This window comes from Gorilla gorilla, chromosome 7, assembly GCF_029281585.2.
Source record: "Gorilla gorilla gorilla isolate KB3781 chromosome 7, NHGRI_mGorGor1-v2.1_pri, whole genome shotgun sequence".
NCBI classification, from domain to species: Eukaryota; Metazoa; Chordata; class Mammalia; order Primates; family Hominidae; genus Gorilla; species Gorilla gorilla.
Window position 1 is genome coordinate 50,174,924 of NC_073231.2, and position 18,491 is coordinate 50,193,414.

Sequence of the window (18,491 nt, forward strand, 5' to 3'; positions counted from 1 at the left end):
TCCACATGGTGCAAGATCACTCTTGAAACTGGAGGCTGGCAGCCCAAACCCAGAGCTGGTAGATTGTAGTTCATGGTGCTGTTGAAATACAACTCGTGTTTAAAGAATTTGGGCCCAATGAGGTAGGCTTGTTTGTTTCTTAAATGTTAACCTTTACATTTGCTTAATCTTAAAAGATTTTTTTAAAGAGACGGCTTTTATATTAGAAATTATACATGCACATAAAACAATGTGTTAATTACTGGTCTCAAATTTCTGATTGGAGTCAAAGTTCTTTTATTGTTGGTAAAATGATCAGACACTTCATCATCAGCTCTCTTCATTTTTTTCTTCCTCTTCTCTGTTTTCTGTTTTAGTTGCTGATATGTGTTCAAGATGAGTGGGATGGGAGAAAATACCTCTGACCCCTCCAGGGCAGAGACAAGAAAGCGCAAGGAATGTCCTGACCAACTTGGACCCAGGTTAGATTCTTGCTGAGAAAAGGAATCAGTATTGTCTATTAAAGCCACATGAGTGCTTCTTTGTTATTTTAGCATTGATTTTACTGCTGATTCAAATATTGGGTTGGTTTTTCTCCTTAACAGTTAAATCTCTGAATATGTACTTGCTTACATTTTGAATATGCAAATCAGTTACAGATTGTATTCTTTACAAAAAGAGGAAAGCTGTAAACTTCTGATATCTTTTGACTCTTAGAATCAATTTATTTAATAATATTGAGTTTGATTACACAATATTATAACAAGAAGATCCTATAGTAAAAAGGATTTGCCGTTAATTTTATAATGGGTTTTATTTTTGTTGTTTTATTTTTAAAGACATAAAATGTTAAACCCATGTACTTCTGAGTTGAGAACAAAGATTGTGGCTCTTTAGTGAATAAAACAAAGAATTTTAAAGCAAATTTCATCTCATATATTATGGGTGGAAGTATGAATTGTTATAACGCCCATGTAGGGTAATTTGGCAGTATCAAAATTATAAATGCATATCCTGTTTGAACTAACCATTCCACTTTTAGGAATTTTCCTATTATATACTTTAACACATGCAAAATGATGTGTATATGAGGTTACTCAAATTGCAAAAGATTCGGAAAAACCTAAATGTCTGTTAAACAGCTGTGGTACATCTAGAACCTGGAACACAATGCAGCTAGGATAAAGATGAGGACGCTCTTTATGGGTTAATATGAAAAAAAAAATCTCTTAAGAATATTGTTACAGACAAAAAGCAAGGTTTAGAAAATGTTTATGGAATATTGCCATTTGTATAAACAAGGAAGAAAAAAGAATCTGTATTGTTTTAGGATAATCAAGAAACAATAATTGTTGCTACCTGTTTCGGTGGATGAGAACTGGGCAAATAGTTACCAAAAGTAGAAGAGAGACTTTTCACTTTTTCAATGTTTTAAATCATATAAATAATTTTAAGAATTAAATAAAAACAACACCTTCTACCTAATGGACAGTAAAAACATCAGACATGAAATAGTAGGGAAGAGGGCTAGGAAAAGTCATCAAGAGAGGCAGAGCAGGAGAAAGGGCAAAACACCAATATTTTATATTCCCTTTTCCCCTTCTAGTTGCCAAGCAAAACATCAAGCCCAATAAATCTCCACTCTCTACATCCCAGCCCCCAGCTCCTCTAGGTTCCCTACTACTTCCTGGTAAACCACAAACTTCTGTCTGTCAGACTGCCTTTAATAGTCAGGAGCCCTACCTGGGGAGGCAGTGGGAGAAAATGGGAACTGTTTCAGCTGTGGGCTGTAGTGGCAGGTCTCTGAGCCCTCCCTCTGGGGCGCTCAGGGGTCTTTTGAACACAACTCCCCTTTCTCACCTTTTTGTCATTTATTTCTTACCTTGTGTGAGGGTGAGAGGGCATGGGTGGAGGGTGGTGGAGGGGGTCAGAATGGGAACTGGGCTATTCTAAGCATTCCAGCCACTCTTTACCTTTTGCTGTAAAAACAGAAGCTATGGGTAAAAATGAGACTTAGAAAAAAAACCAAATTCTGAATTACTCTGCCAGTAATTCGTGGGGTGATGCTGGACAAATTGTATAAACACTATAAAATAGAGACATTGTATTATATTATGTATTTATGAAAATCAGACATATTTAGAGATGCATATATGAAAGTCTATTGTGAATCCAGAAATTTTAAAATTAGTATTATATACAAATAATTATATATAAAAATACAGAAAGCTGCTACATTAAGCAACTTGGTTTTCTTCCTTATTGTATTGTTTTGAATGTCATTTAATGGGCCCCCCTTTGCACTTGAGAAGATAATTGTATGCTGTTATTATGAAGAGGAACTTTTGAGTTTACTATTTTGTCACATTCTAATGAGAAGATTTTGCCTCTTTTGATATTTTTTCATTCCATTAACTTTTTAAACTTTAGTTGAAATTGGACTGTTTGTTTATATTTTGCATGTCATTCAGCTTGGACAGTTAACAAATTTCCTGGGTCAGTTTCGCTTTTGTTTCTAGCTGTATTGTGACTTTTTGCATTACCTAAAAAGGCTGTTTGGTTTGCTTACTAACATTCTGAAGAAGTCTATAAAATTATAAATATCTGGTTTTATTTTTTATGTTTTACCAAAAATTATTGAAATTTATTCCTGTTATTAACTGGGTTAACTTCTCTTCTTTTACTAATCTTAAATAAATTTTAAAATATAACCTCCTTTACCTTTTTGAAACATTCTTTTATTTGTCAATTAATTTGGTGCCCACTTGTTTCAAGTACTGCACTAAGCACAGTGGTGAGCACAGTCCAGGTCACTGTGAAGCGGACAGTCCAGTGGGAGACGCCAAACATATTGAACAGATAGTTTCATTACAAACTAGGCTTAGGTTGATTTTTTTAAAAAACATGGAACACTTTTGGAAAATTGTGTTTTTCCCCCAAAAGTATTTCTGTGTTTATATAGGTAGCTTTTGTTTGCTATCTTTGTATTAAACTTGTTTAACACGTTCATTTTTTTCACAATAGCTCTTTTTCAAATACATCATAAAAATGTGTTTCTTCTTTTAAGCCCCAAAAGGAACACTGAAAAACGTAATCGTGAACAGGAAAATAAATATATAGAAGAACTTGCAGAGTTGATTTTTGCAAATTTTAATGATATAGACAACTTTAACTTCAAACCTGACAAATGTGCAATCTTAAAAGAAACTGTGAAGCAAATTCGTCAGATCAAAGAACAAGGTAAGAGGACTGAATTAGTATTTTGAAGAGTTGAATTGGTTTCTGTTTTTCCCTGTGTGAGAAGTCCCTTCAGAGTCCCTTTAATCCATTTCTTATGCTTAAATTATTGATGAGGAAATGATGTCACAGTGTAAGATGAATGCAAGTATCACTTGCAGTGGTTTATAAATAGGCTTTGTATAAAATTCAGCCATACCCTAAAGACAGAGAAGACTGAGGTGAGTCAGGGTGATGGAACTTTTCATCTAGTAAACTCAGTTAGGTGCCCACAATTCTCCTCCCCACACTGTGGCATTTTCAAGGCATACACAGCAAGTGACCATCAAAAGTTGCAAGTAGCAGCCAGATTGAGATGTAAACCAGAAGTAAGGAAGTGAAGCACCTCCTATTTCAGCTAGTCCGCGTATTTGATTAGTCTGAGCCTCAGCTGGCCATGCCACTAGATTAGAATTTCATATCCTGAATGACAAGAGATTTGAAAGGCTCTAACCTCCAGTAAGAAATCCATCTGTGAACTTGAAACATAGAACATGACAGCTCTCTTCCTATGGTTTTCTTTTTTCCTGAGATAATTTTATGATTCTTTTCTTTGATATTTTTGCCTACAGAAAAATATCAAGAAAATAATGTTTTTAAGAACACATTTGACTTTGTGGTGCCAAAAATAAATCTTTATTCGGCATGTATGAACAACGTTTTGGTGCCCAGGGCCAGTATATGCTCTTGAAGTATCTGTGTACTGCTTTTCTTTAGGCCTGGGGAGATGATTATCTTTTGTAATCTGGTGTGGTTTTTTTTTTTTTTTTGGTGTTTTTTTTGAGACAGAGTCTCACTCTATCGCCCAGGCTGGGGTGCAGTGGTGTGATCCTCAACTCACTGCAACCTCTGCCTCCTCGGTTCAAGCGATTCTCCTGCCTCAGCCTCCCGAGTAGCTGGGATTACAGGTGCCTGCCACCATGCCCTGCTAATTTTTTAGTATTTTTAGTAAAAACAGGGTTTCACCGTGTTTGCCAGGCTGGTCTGGAACTCCTGACCTCAAGCAACCCTCCTGCCTCGGCCTCCCAAAGGGCTGGGATTACAGGCGTGAGCCACCATGCCCGACCTGTAATCTGTTTTTGAATGCATCCTCTTAGAGTTCAAATTTTTAAAATCTGCCTTTTATATAATATTCAAAAAAGGCATATTTCATAAAAATAATATCTTTGTCTTTATAATACATGAGCCTGAAACTGTCTGCTCTTATCTGTCACAAATCCTAGCTACCTATTAGCTTATCATCTTAGCGTTTTCTATTTCATACCTATATTGTTGAGCTAAATTCTGTATAAAATAGTTTTACAAGTATAGTTCTGTCTTCTGAGAACATAAAAATATACATATAGCATTCACAACACAGTTTCTAACACCAGCCCACTCTGCAAATCAGTCTTTATTTCCTGATTTCTCCATGACCTTTAACATCCAGTGGGTTTCTTCTCCCAGTGCCCATTTCAGTCCCCTTCATCACTCGTCTTTCTTTTCCCTTTGGGATTCACTAGTTATCAAAAACTCAGTTTAAACTTCAATTTTGTATCTTCATATTTTAGTGTCAGCAAAGGGATAAAATAATATTCCTAGAACTCTTAGGAGAAATAATTGGTTAAAGTTATTAACCAGTGCCTTGAAGTTGCTGTGTTTCTAGTTGCTGATGTCATTACAGTAAAGAAATCATTAAGCTTCTTGTTTTAGGTTTCTAAGGATTATGAATGATTCAGTTTTGAGAACACTGCATGTTTAGGTAGTACTTCTACATTTCAAAACAAATATATATATATATATATATATATAAACCACAAAGAAGGTCTTGCACAAGTTTTTAAAGTTTGCAAAACCTTGGTAATTCCCCCTTCAAACCATAAAACACGTTCAGATGTGTCATGCTGGGACTGCGCCATACCTTAACCATAGTTTTAATCATAGGGCTGCATACCACAACCACCCAAGAAGCAGCAATATATACCCTGTCACGTCTTATTCTTCTAATAATGTTCCTGCTAATTTGAAAAGCAACGTGTTTTGTAAAGGGAAGCAAAACTTAAATACCAAATGAAAAAATGAAAAGCATAAATGTATTTTTAAGTTCTCAACTACTCTGATATTTTCCGAATAGTCTTTGTTTAATAATTTGTTTTTTAAAAAGAGCAGAATTGAATCAGACAGGAGCTAGGTATGAATCCTGGTCATTTAGGAGCTTTTTGAACCTGGGCAAATTATCTTATCTCTGAGACTCAGTTGCCTCATATAGAGTTTAGTGCTAACAATACCTAGGTCACATAGCTGTTGAAGATATCATGAGCCATGTAAATTCAGTAAACACCTGTCATAGTAGATGTTCAGTAGTTTTCATTCCTACTTAAGCAGAAAGATGCTGTTTTTTCTTTTTTTTTCCTTTTTTCTTTTTGGAGTCTTGCTCTGTTGCCCAGGCTGGAGTGCAGTGGTGCGATCTCAGCTCACTGCAACCTCCACCTTCTGGGTTCAAGCGATTCTCCTGCCTCAGCCTCCCGAGTAGCTGGGATTACAGGCATGCGCCACCACGTCCAGCTAATTTTTGTATTTTTAATAGAGAAGGGGTTTCACCATGTTGGCCAGGCTGGTCTCGAACTCCTGACCTCATGATCCGCCTGCCTCGGCCTCCCAAAGTGCTGGGATTACAGGCATGAGCCACTGTGCCTGACCTATTTGTAGAAAGTAAAAAAATTTTTCTGGTGCCAGAAAATCTGTGCAACCCATGCGTACCACTCCATCAGCAGCTCTGTTTGGGCCAGTTTGATTTTTCTCAGCATCTGACAGCCAGTAAGAACAACACATAAGTCAGGCCAAAGCCTTTCTCTCTAACTCTGTCTTCCCCCAACCCCAACTGATCCCCTGACCAATCAGCATAAATAAAATCCAACTACCATCTTTACACCATTATCCAGACTTAATTTGTATTTCAGTCATAGTTGTCAGCGTGAATAAAATGCATTTGGGAGCTCAGGAGAACATGCCCATTATGTAATAAACCTGCCTATTTATCCTAGAGAAGTTAAACTTGGTTGCATGAGGGGCCATACTAAAGAATACACAATGAGGAAAGCTGGGCTCATCTTTATGGAACCCTGCTCCAGTGTCAGAAGCTATGACGTGTCAGCCAGGCATGGGGGGCTCTTTCCCTCAAGTCTGTGCTCTGTCAGTTACTTCTCAACTTTTATATGCTTTTTAAATAAAGGGAGAGAAGAAAAGGATTTTTAAATGGCCTAAAGGATGGAAATTTGGAGGGGAAATTACCAGCTAGTTAAATTAATAAGCATTCTGTTGTATGTAGCGCTTTATGAGACCCGTGTTTCATAAACGCTAGCCCTCCAAGAGCATTAACTGTGGAATGGACTTTGTAGAAACAGAGCAAGTACACACAAGAGTTTGATGCTAATAGTGTGACTGCCATCAAATAGAGAATTCCGTACATGTTGGTGGGGTTTTTTTTGGCCCACATTCATAATCCTTAGTTACTAGCTAAGTTAGTTACTTAGTAATTAAGTTAGATCTTCTGTTGGCTAAATAATCTTGGAGAATTTTTAATACTAGCTAAGACTAAATAGTTCTTACTGTGTGTCAGGCAGTTTTTAACGTGCTCAGATTTGATAACCTATTTAGTACTCAAAACAAACCATGGAATAGGTGTATTGTTTTCCCCCTTGGCAGGAGGGGAACCTGAGACACAGAGTGGTTAAGTAGCCTGGCAAAGTCACACAGCCATTAAGCGAAAGAATAGGGCAGTCTGGGTCTGGAATCTGCACTGTCATCACAGCTTTCTGATACTGAAGTAGGATATTTCTTTATATTTGGTGTGATAGTCATAAATGTTTAGAACTTCTGTCTTCTATAATTTAGTAACAGGAGTCATGGAAACAGATAGCAAATAACCATTTTCCCTAACTGGGAGGCTAATATTGCTTCTATTCCACAGAAAAATAGTAAGCACAGGCATACCTCAGAGATACTGCAGGTTCAGTTCCAGATCCGCACCATAAAGCGAATATAAAATAAAGCAAGTGACATGAATTTTTTGTTTTCCCAGGGTGTATAAAAGTTATACTTCACTGTACTGTAGTCTGTTAAGCGTACAATGGTATTACTTCTTTAAAAAATTAATACATTTTAACTTAAAAATACCTTAATGCTAGAAAGTGCTATAACAAGCATATGAGCCTCGTCAACAAGTTCTAATCTCTTTGCTGGTGGGAGGGTCTTGCCTCAGTGTTGATGGCTGCTGACTGATCAGGGTGGGAGTTGCTAAAGGCTGGGGTGGCTATAACGATTTCTTAAAGTGAGATAACAATGAAGTTTGCCATACTGATGGACTCTTACTTTCATGAAAGATTTCTCTGTACCATGCAATGCTGTTTGATGGCATTATACCCACAGTAGAACTTTCAAAATTGGAATCAGTCCTCTCAAACCCTGCTCCTGCCTTATCAACTAAGTTTATGGAATATTCTAAATCCTTTGTTGTCATTTCAACAGTGTTCACAGCATCTTTACCAGGAGTTGATTCCATCTCGAGAAACCATTTTCTTTGCTTGTCCGCAAAAAGCAACTCCTCGTTTGTTCAAGTTTGATCATGAGATTGCAGCAATTCAGTCACATCTTGGGCTTCATTTCTAATTCCAGTTCTCTTGTTATTTCCACTGCATCTAGAGTTACTTCCTCCACTGAAGTCAGGAATCCCTCCAAGTCATCCATGAGGGTTAGAATCAGCTTCTTCCAAATTCCTGTTAATGTTGATATTTTGACCTCCTCCCATGAATCATGAATGTTCTTCATGGCATCTAGAATGGTGATTCCTTTCCAGAATATTTTTCTTTGTACTTTGCCCAGATCTATCAGAAGAATCACTGTCTGTGGCAGATACACCCTTACAAAGTGTATTTCTTAAGTACACCTTGAAACATGGCTATAGCATAGATACTGTGTTAGTTAGCAGGCATGAAAACAAACATTTTTGGCCTTGTACATCTTCCTCACAGCTCTTGGGCGACTAGGTCCATTGCCAATGAGCAGTAATATTTTGAAAGGAATCTTTTTCTAAGCAGTATGTCTCAACAATGGGCTTAAAATAGTCAGTAAACCATACTATAAACAAATGTGCTGACATTCAGTCTTTGTTATTTCAGGGCACAGGCGGAGTAGATTTAGCATTATTCTTACAAAGAGCCCTAGGATTTTCAGAATGGGAAGTGAACATTTACTTCAAGTCACCAGCTGCATCAGCTCCTTAACAGAAGAGTCAGTTTGTCCTTTCAAGCTTCAAAATGAGGCGTTGACTTCTCTAGCTATGAAAGTCCTAGATGGCTGCTGCTTCCAACAGAAGGTTTTTTTGTCTACATTGAAAATCTATTGCTTAGTGTAACCACCTTCATTAATGATCTTAGCCAGACCTTCTGGATAACTTGCTACAGCTTCTCCATCAGCACATGCTGCTTCACCTTATATTTTTATATTATGGAGGATTTCTTTCCTTAAACTTTATGAACTCACCTTTGCTAGCTTTAAACTTTTCTTCTGCATCTTCTCATAGAATTGAAAATATCTTCTGCATCTTCTCATAGAATTTTCTTCTGCATCTTCTCATAGAATTTTCTTCTGCATCTTCTCATAGAATTGAGAGGGCCTTGCTCTCAATTAGGCTCTCATTTAAGGGAATCTTGTGGCTGGCTTGATCTTCTTTCCAGACAACTGAAACTTTGTCCATATCAGCAAAAAGGCTATTTCACTTTCTTATATTTATTTTATTTTATTTTTTTATTTTAAGAGATGGGATCTCACTAGGTGGCCCAGGCTGGTCTCAAACTCCTAAGCTCAAGAGATCCTCCCACTTGGCCTCCCAAAGTGCTGTGATTATAGGCATGAGTCACCACATCCAGCTGTTTCACTTTTTTATTGTTGATGCATTCGCTGAAGTAGCACTATTCATTTTCAATTGCTTTTCTTTTCTTCTTCTTCTTCTTTTTTTTTGTTTTTTGAGGCGGAGTCAGGCTCTGTCACCCAGGCTGGAGTGCAGTGGCGCCATCTCAGTTCACTGCAACCTCTGCCTCCCAGGTTCAAGCAGTTCTTCTGCCTCGGCCTCCCGAGTAGCTGGGATTACAGTGCCCACCACCATGCCTGGCTAATTTTTGTATTTTTAGTAGAGACAGGGTTTCACCATGTTGGTCAGGCTGGTCTCAAACTCCTAACCTAAGGTGATCCACCTGCCTTGGCCTCCCAGAGTGCTGGGATTACAGGCATGAGCCACCACACCCCACCAATACTGCAGTTTTTAATGAAGATTAACTATTTTTCCACTGAACTACATATAATTCATTTTCACACATTTTCATGTGGCTTAATGGTTTATATGGCTAATGAAATCCTTAAAATTAATGAGCAGGGATGGAATTTCTATTCTCATTTCCTCCTAGGATCCCCTTATTTTATTTCTTAAGTACATGGAAGTTTTTTTGTTTAACAGCTTTCAGATAAAGAGGATTTAAATAATTGAATGTGTTATAATGCTTTAGGATTTATGATGTGAGCTCTCACTTCAAGACCCAAGCTGGCTATCACACTCTGATAGAAAGTAGACATCCCTTGTTTTCTTGATCACCTTGTACTTGTATGAAAAGAAATTAATTCTGTCATTGATGTATGATACTAATCATACATCAATACTATATGTATTGCTTTCATTCAAGAGTAAATATTCATTCAATAAATTTTGTATTGAGTATATACTATATATAAAACGTATGGTTATTTGCCAGGGGAAATCCAGCAATCAGTAAGTACATGATTCTTTTTCTTTGAGCTTTCACTCATTTGGGGGAAAATCAGCTTTCAGACAACTAGCTGTGGAACTGTAGGGGACAATGGAAAGGAATGTGATTATTAAAGAAGCCTGTTGATTATTAAAGAAGCTGGCACAGGCTTCGAGGAGGACAGTAAACTTGAACTGGGTCTTGCCGTAAAAGTAAGATTTTAATAGGTAAAAAAGTCGGGGCTGGGCGTGAGGAGAGGCACTCCACACAGGAAATAGAGGAGCCTGAGTGCTCAGTGGCATGTGGTGTGTGCCGGGTCAGACTGTAGAATAAGATGTATGGGAGCACTTGGTTGGATTTGAGGCTGAAAAGGACAAGTCAGAGCTAGATAGGAGAGTAGTAAGCCCAGTACAGTAAGCAATATTGGAATTTGGAGAGGGTAACATTAAATGAGAGACCTCTAACCATCTTCAGCAGACCTGGCTTGAAGTCATCTACCATCCTCTCCAGATTCTAGAGATACTCTATATTTGGAATGGGAGATAATTTGGATTTTTAAAAATTCTAAATCTAGAGGGGGAGAGGTGCATAACTAATGAAACAACAAGAAAAAATGAAGTTAAAACAAATGCTGGAAAACTATAAAATTTCTCATTCATCAATAAGAAATAAATTTTGTTTTATAAATAAGCTTTCATTTATTTTTATAATTTAAATAGACTTAGAAGGAGCAGGAGGAAATGAAGAGGGGGAAATGACAGAGGTGAAAGACAGTGAGAGAGACTCACAATGACAGAGAGCTGGACAGAGAGAGAGGAATATGGAAAGTACACTCAGAAGTACCCACGTGCAGGTTCAAACACCAAGATAGAGAAATTCTTAAATATCTTAGTTTATAGTTCCTTATGACATTGTCACTAATGACTTAATGCAGAGTCATATTGTGACACTGCGGGCACATTTGTAGATAAGAGCCCTTGGGCTGAGCCCACTAACTGCCAGTCCTTACCTTCTGTCCTACTCCCACCCCAGCTTTAGTGAAGAGTGCCCACATATTTCCTGGCTGCTCAGCCCTCTCTTGTACTTGTCAGAGGGTGGGGGAGGTGAATCAGTATGCTTCCTCCTGCTCCTGCCACTTTGATTGCTGGGGCATAGTATCTGCCATTGTGCCCAGGGGAGTAATACTCGGCCATTCCTATACAAGAGTCTGCTAAAGGTACTCCTTAAGATCCTCCTTGAGGGAGCCAGGTTGATCATTTGCCCCGACTTCGTGACTACTAGCGGAGTCTATGACAAAATCCAAAAGAAGAACCCTCACCATAGAAGACTAGTTCCCCTGTGATTTGTCTCCAGTCCTGCCATTCTCCCTTGCTCCAACCAACAACCTCCATTGCACTTGCATCTCTTCCCATGACATACACTGGCTCAGGCTCTCACATTTTGGTTTCCTCCTTCTGGGTCTTCTGTTTGGGAATGCCTCTTTTTTTTTTTCCCTCTCAGCTGGTTGACATCTGCTCACCTTTAGTAGGCCATCCTGATGGAGTATCACAGCTATTCTGCCTTTGTAGTGTATAGTGACAGGGAATCTGGATGGATGATAGTAGAAGGTCCAGTGGCAAGGGGGCTTCACCAAGACCTCGGGTCTGACCAGTTTGGCCTACTACTGTATTCTTGTGGCTCATTTCATCAGTACGTATACCCAAAGCCCATTACCCTAGACTACTTATTGTTGCTGACACATACTTCACGTACTTGTGCTTTTTCACTTTTGTGTGATTATTTGTATTCTTTCCTCCCTATCCAAAATACTGCTTTTCCTGTTTCTGTCTATTCCCATTACATTCCTACTGTTCATTCGTCAAGGCCTATCTCAAACACTGCTTTTTTTCACAAAACACTTTCTAATCTCCAAACAAATATGAATTCATCTCCTTTGACATTTCTGGTACTGTCTGATCTTACTCTGTTTAGTGTTTGTTTAGTGTTTTAGGTACTTCACTTTCTCTTCACCCATTGAATGACAGATTTCTTGATGGCAGAGGTTGTATTATCTACCTAACCCTCGGACCTGCAGCACTTCTTTTTTTGAGACAAGGTCTTGCTCTGTCTTCCGGGCCAGAGTGCAATGGTACGATCTCCGCTCACTGCAACCTCTGCCTCCCGGGTTCAAGCGATTCTTGTGCCTCATCCTCCTGAGTAGCTGGGATTATAGGTGTGCACCACTACAGGCATGCACCACCATGCCTGGCTAATTTTTGTATTTTTAGTAGAGACAGGGTTTCGCCATGTTGCCCCGGCTGGTCTTGAACTCCTGAGCTCAGGTGATCTGCCCTCCTTGTCCTCCCTAAGTGCTGGGATTACAGGCGTGAGCCACCGCACCCAGCCACCTGCAGCGGTTTTGAGTACGATGTTTGTTCCTAGTTTATGTAAAATAAATATTTGTTGGATTTTTCTGATTCCTGGCCTTTATTCAGCCTTGTATAATGGTTTTATATCAGGAGAAAATACTGCCCTAAATTTAAGAACATAACATTTGTATTCTAGTAACTGAGTGAATACATTCCCGTCCTTGCACAAGGATTACAGATTACAATCTATCTCGTGACAAATATTATTTACAATATTTTTGTTTGCCTCCTGATAGTGCATTAACATCTTTATAAAACAATTGGTGGTGAACTGTTAACTCTCTTAGATTCTGATAAGCATAGCTGGAGCCCTGTTTGTTTTTGTAAGGATGAAGAATCCTCACAGCTTGTCGACTAGAATATATTTTGAAATCCTATTCGCTGGTCATGGTGGCTTATGCCTGTAATCCCAGCACTTTGGGAGGCTGAGGCGGGCGGATCGCTTGAGGTCAGGAGTTCGAGACCATCCTGGCCAACATGGTGAAACCCCGTCTCTACTAAAAAATACAAAAATTAGCCTGGCATGGTGGCACACGCCTGTAATCCCAGCTACTCAGGAGGCTGAGGCAGAAGAATTGCTTGAACGCGGGAAGCAGAGGTTGCGGTGAGCCAAGATTGCACCACTGCACTCATGGGTGATAGAGCGAGACCTCATCTTAAAAAAAAAAAAAAAAAAAAAAAGAATCCTATGAAAAGAAGTATTTTATAATTTTTTATTAGGAACTTTAATTACCATGGAATATTTTCTCTAATGTTTTAAATAGACATATTGTTTTAGACTAGAATATATAATATAGAATGCACATTCACATTTTATGTTAGTGCTGCGCAGATATTAGATATATTGGTTTTGAAATAACTCATGTAAGAATTTGCCGAGTACATTTAAATTTCTATGAGCTGATGTTTACATTTAATTCATTCTTTTAGTTTGAAGAATAATGCCAATTTTTGAGAAATGAATTAAATATTTGTGCTGTGGAAGGGAGAAGAGTTTAAACATAGAAATAAACAAAAGATATAAGAGCACAAATACCAGTGTTTATTATTGTCATTCACTGGTTAGCTTAGGTTTAAAGTATGTTTTTCTGTTTCTTTCTTTCTTATTTCTTTTTTTTTCAGTTGAGGTCTTGCGGTGTTGCCCAGGTTTGATTCAAACTTCTGAGTTCAAGTGATCCTCCCACCTCAGCCTCTTAAGTAGCTGGGATTATAGTAAAGTACATTTTTCATGGGTGTTTGTTTTGGGTTTGTTTTTTTAAAAACAAATCAATAAGAACAATCCTATTTTAAAAATCTGTTGTACTGGTAGAAGAAGGGAGAGGGAACTGTGACTAATTTTATGGACTTTAGACTTAAGTATTTTCAGACTGATATGGATTATACAGTAATAAATCACACATGCAACTATTTCCTTTTTCTTTTTTCTTTCTTTCTTTTTTTTTTTTTTTTTGAGAGAGAGTCTTGTTCTATCACCAGCCTGGAGTGCAGTGGTGCGATCTCGGCTCACTGCAACCTCCGCCTCCCAGGTTCAAGTGATTCTTCTGCGTCAGCCTCCTGATTAGCTGGGACTACAGGCACATGCCATCATGCCCAGCTAATTTTTATATTTTTAGTTGAGACGGGGTTTCACCGTGTTGGCCAGAATGGTCTCGATCTTTTGACCTCGTGATCCACCCGCCTCGGCCTCCCAAAGTGCTGGGATTACAGGCATGAGCCACCACTTGATCTCTTGACCTCGTGATCTGGCCACCTCAGCCTCCCAAAGTCCTGGGATTATAGGCATAAGCTACCGTGCCCAGCCCTTGCAACTATTTTCATTGGTCCTTCCAAGGAGACTTTTTTTTGGTTGGTGAATTTGTGGGTGGGGCAGTAAATACATAAAATAAATTGACTCTCTTACCAATTTTTAGGTGTAAATTACAATATTGTTAACTATATGCACATTGTTGTACAATGGATCTCTAGAACTTCATCTTGCATGAGTAAAACTCTGTTCCCAGTAAACAGCAACTCTGTTTCCCTGCCCCTGACAATCACCATTCTAGTTTCTAGTTCTGCTAGTTTGACTACTTCGGATACCTTATATTAATAAAACAAGGCAGTATTTGTCTTTTTGTGATTGGGGTTCTTTCACATGGCTTAATGTCCTCAAGGTTCATCCATTTTGTGGCATGTGACTGGATTTCCTTCTTTTTTTAAGCCTGAATAAGATTCTACTGTGTTATATACCACATTTTCTTTATTCATTTATCCATTGATGTACATATAGATTGCTTCCATATCTTGGCTGTTATGAATAAAATACTGCAATTAACATGGGGATGCAAATATCTCTTTGAGATCCTGTTTTCAATTCTTTTGGGTATATACCCAGAAGTGAGATTACTGGCTTATACATGCTAATTCTGCATTTAAATTTTCAGGGAACCTCCATAGTGTCTTCTATAGTGGATGCATCATTTTACAATTCCACCACCAATGTGCAAGACTTTCCATTTTCCCACCTCTCACCAACACTTACTCTCTGGGGGTGGTTTTGATAGTGGCTGTCTTTAATAGGTGTGAGGTGATATCTCATTGTGGTTTTCATTTGCATTTTCCTGCTGAATAGTGATGTTGAACATCTTTTCCAAGGAGGTATTTTGAAAAGAATAATTATCTAATACTATATTGCATCACAGAATGCCTTCTATAGTCAAGTATCATAATATTTATCACTGAATAATCTAGGGCACTAAACATGATCATAGGCCAAGAAAATGGGAGCGGGGAGATTCTAAGGTACAGGAAGGAGGATTCTTTGAGGCAGATTAGAAGTCAATAGGAGAATGAGAGAAAACCACCATGGCATTGACATCTCCTTTCTGGACATTTTGCCTCATTTCAATCGTTTCTCATGTCCCCCTAAAGAGTATTTCTTGCGCTGAAGCTTTTTGCTACATTAGACTTCCTATACAGGTTACAGGGAAAGAAGAAGTGTAATGGCTGTCCTCCTATCTGTAGTTTGGGCATGGGCAGAATAGAGGCACTCACTTCCAGTTCTTTCCTCCTCTTATTACTGCTGCTCACTCTGAAATATTTTAGTTCATTTCTTCTTACAAAATGTTCACCTTTTGTTAATTACTGAGTCATTTATCCCTGGTAATCAGTGTAGGAGCTTGTGTTTTTATCCTCTTATCATCCCCATCCCTGAGATTTGTAAGGTAATAACTCCAGGGCAACAGTAATAGTGTTCTTCACCTCAGCTTTATAGGTAAGAAATGGAGCCTCTTACAGCTTAGGTGTTGTCATGAGTGCAAAGTCTGCTAAAAAGTTGACCTGCAGTTCTGGACTTGGAGATTATCATTGCTAGTCCAGCTTTTACTCCAGAGGTGTGTTTATCAGCATGTCAGATTCTGGTTCATATTTTGTTAAGAGATTTTCTGTGAATGTGACTGTAGAGGATACTTCACAAAATTACAAGAATTGCAGTTCTGCTTGTAATACTTATTGATTTAAAGACTCTAAATACCAATTATCCTTTAACCTGAGAATTGATTTTAATTTGACCTTTTTTGTTGTGGTAAATATTCATAACATAAAATTTACCATCTTTAAATGTGCAGTTCCGTGGCATTAAGTAAATTCACTTTACTTTTTTTTTTTTTTTTTGAGACAGAGTCTCACCCTGTTACCCAGGCTGGAGTGCAGTGGTGTAATCGTGGCTCACCGCAGCCCCTTGACTTCCTGGGCTCAAGTGATTCTCCCACCTCAGCCTCCCAAGTAGCTAGGACCACAGGTGCACACCACCACATTTGACTTTTTTGGTAGTGATGAGTTCTTGCTATGTTGCACAGGTTGGCCTTGAACTCCTGAGCTGAAGCAGTCCTCCCACCTCGACCTCCCAAAGTGCTGGGATGATTACAGGCATGCACCACCACACCTGGCCTTACATTCACATTTTTGTGTAACCATCACTACTGTTCATCTTCTATGAATTTGACTATTATAGTTACCTTGTGTAAGTAGAATCATGTAATATTTGCCCTTCTGTGACCGGCTCATTTCACTTAGTGTAATGTCCTTAAGCTTTATCCATGTTGTAGCAATTATTGTTCCTTCAATTGTGTCACCTGACTTAGGGATAGGTAGTGGCGAGTCAGAATTAACAATGATTTTGTCAGTCAGGAAACCCTTAATGAATGCCTTCTTCATGGAGCTGGAGTTGAGCAGTAGGAGAGACAGGCCACAGATCAGTAAATTACAGTGCAAAATCCATCCCTAGAGTAAGGCAGTAATGCTGTATGCCTTAGGAAGTGATCTTGCTTGGGCTTCATGGAAGGTGGTTGGTCTCTTGCCTTTCAGCTAGAAATGAATAGATAAACCAGGACCCATAATATTGAACTCCAGTAATATTTGATGTTCATTCTAACAGAGGTACATACATGTACCTTATAAATAAATATACATATTTTATAGAGTCACCCCTCTGAATCCATGGGGGATTGGTTCCAGGACCCCCATGGATACCAAAATCCTTGGATGCTTATGTCCCTGATATAAAGTGGTATAGTATTTGTGTATAACCCATGCACATCCTCCTGTTTACTTTAAATCATCTGTAGATTACTTATTATATAATATGTAAAACAATATAAATGCTATATACATAGTTGTTATAGTGTTTTGTTTAGGGAATAATGACAAGGGGGAAAAAAAAAAGCTTGTTCATGTTTGGTACAGACCATCCATCTTTTCCTGAATATTTTCAATCTGTGGTTGGTTGAATCCACCAATGCAGAACCCATGGATACAGAAGGCTGACTGTATACATTATATAGAGGTACGAAAAATCCTGATAGCGTGAGTATTAAAGATGTTTCTTTTAGCAAATTCTGGCCTAGTTGGCTGTCAATGGATGTAATTAGCCTACAGCTAACAGAGGAGTGAATAGGGAGATGGCAGGATGTGGCCTGGGACCAAGAAAGATCTGAGTTCTGCCTCCTTATGATGGTTTTCTTCTCACCATACTGTTTACTCTTTCTTCTTCTCTTTATTGCCAAATTTCTTACAAAATGAAGGAAGTTACACTCCTGCTTACTGTTCAGCAGCTAAACTCTGGCCTGTGTGCCCCTCACTGCTCCCTGGACTGTCTGCAGCGACTCCCGTTGATCACAGGTGGCAGCTCTTCTTCCCATCTGCCTGCCTAGCTTCTCTGGTAGCTGTCTCTGTTGACCATCCCTCTCTACTTTATTTTTTTTTTTTTGAGATGGAGTCTCACTCTGACACCCAGGCTAGAGTGCAGTGGCGCAATCTTGGCTCTCTGCAACCTCCACCTCCTGGGTTCAAGCAATTCTCCTGCCTCAGCCTCCTGAGTAGCTGGGATTACGGGCACCCACCACCACACCCAGGTAATTTTTTTTTGTATTTTTAGTAGAGACAGGGTTTCATCATGTTGGCCAGGCTGGCCTCGAACTCCTGACCTCAGGTGATCCTCCCACCTCAGCCTCCCAAAGTGCTGGAATTACAGGCATGAGCCACTGCACCTCGCCCCTTTCTACTTTTGAGCCGTACTACATTCATCCTCACTCACTGGCTTTTTTTCCTCATCCAAACCTTGGCCCTTTTTTCTTCTCAAATAAAATTCGCTCTTTAATGAGTTTTAACTATTGCTTATATCTGTGCTGACTGTCAAGGTAAATCTGCCCTTGACCTTTCCCTCATCTTTCATTGCACAGATACTCGGTGAGTCCCTCCCCACAGCCCCCGTCTTACAGTTTCACTGTCCGTCCAGATTGCCAGCTACCATTAGACATCCACAGGGGTGTTCCACAGGTGCCTTAAATTGATCTCAAACCAAACCCGTTTTCTCCTCTGCCTTCTGAAAAGACTGCCTCATCCTTTTTTCTGTGCTCTATCTCAGTCTGTGTAACCACCATGCGCTGATCACCTGTTTTGTCCTTACTGAGGCTAGAAACCTCAGTTCCAGCCACCTTCTCTTTTACCTCTTCCTTCCCCACAATCAGCCAATTTAGTCAGCTCTGTCAGTTCCTCACTGTATTCTGTGCTGTAT

At 39.0% G+C, this 18,491-nt stretch overlaps 1 protein-coding gene across 11 annotated transcripts in view; it reads left to right on the top strand.

Annotated features, from left to right (window-relative positions):
* NCOA2 (nuclear receptor coactivator 2) overlaps window positions 1–18,491 on the top strand; it is a 295,300-nt gene that overhangs the window by 187,346 nt on the left and 89,463 nt on the right. For all 11 annotated transcript variants that reach the window (XM_031013759.3, XM_031013761.3, XM_063709220.1 and 8 more), the window contains 2 exons: window positions 357–461; window positions 3,047–3,219. In XM_031013759.3, coding sequence (XP_030869619.1) covers window positions 376–461; window positions 3,047–3,219 — 259 coding nt within the window. In that variant the 5' untranslated portion in view covers window positions 357–375. The remainder of the gene's footprint in view (window positions 1–356; window positions 462–3,046; window positions 3,220–18,491) is intronic.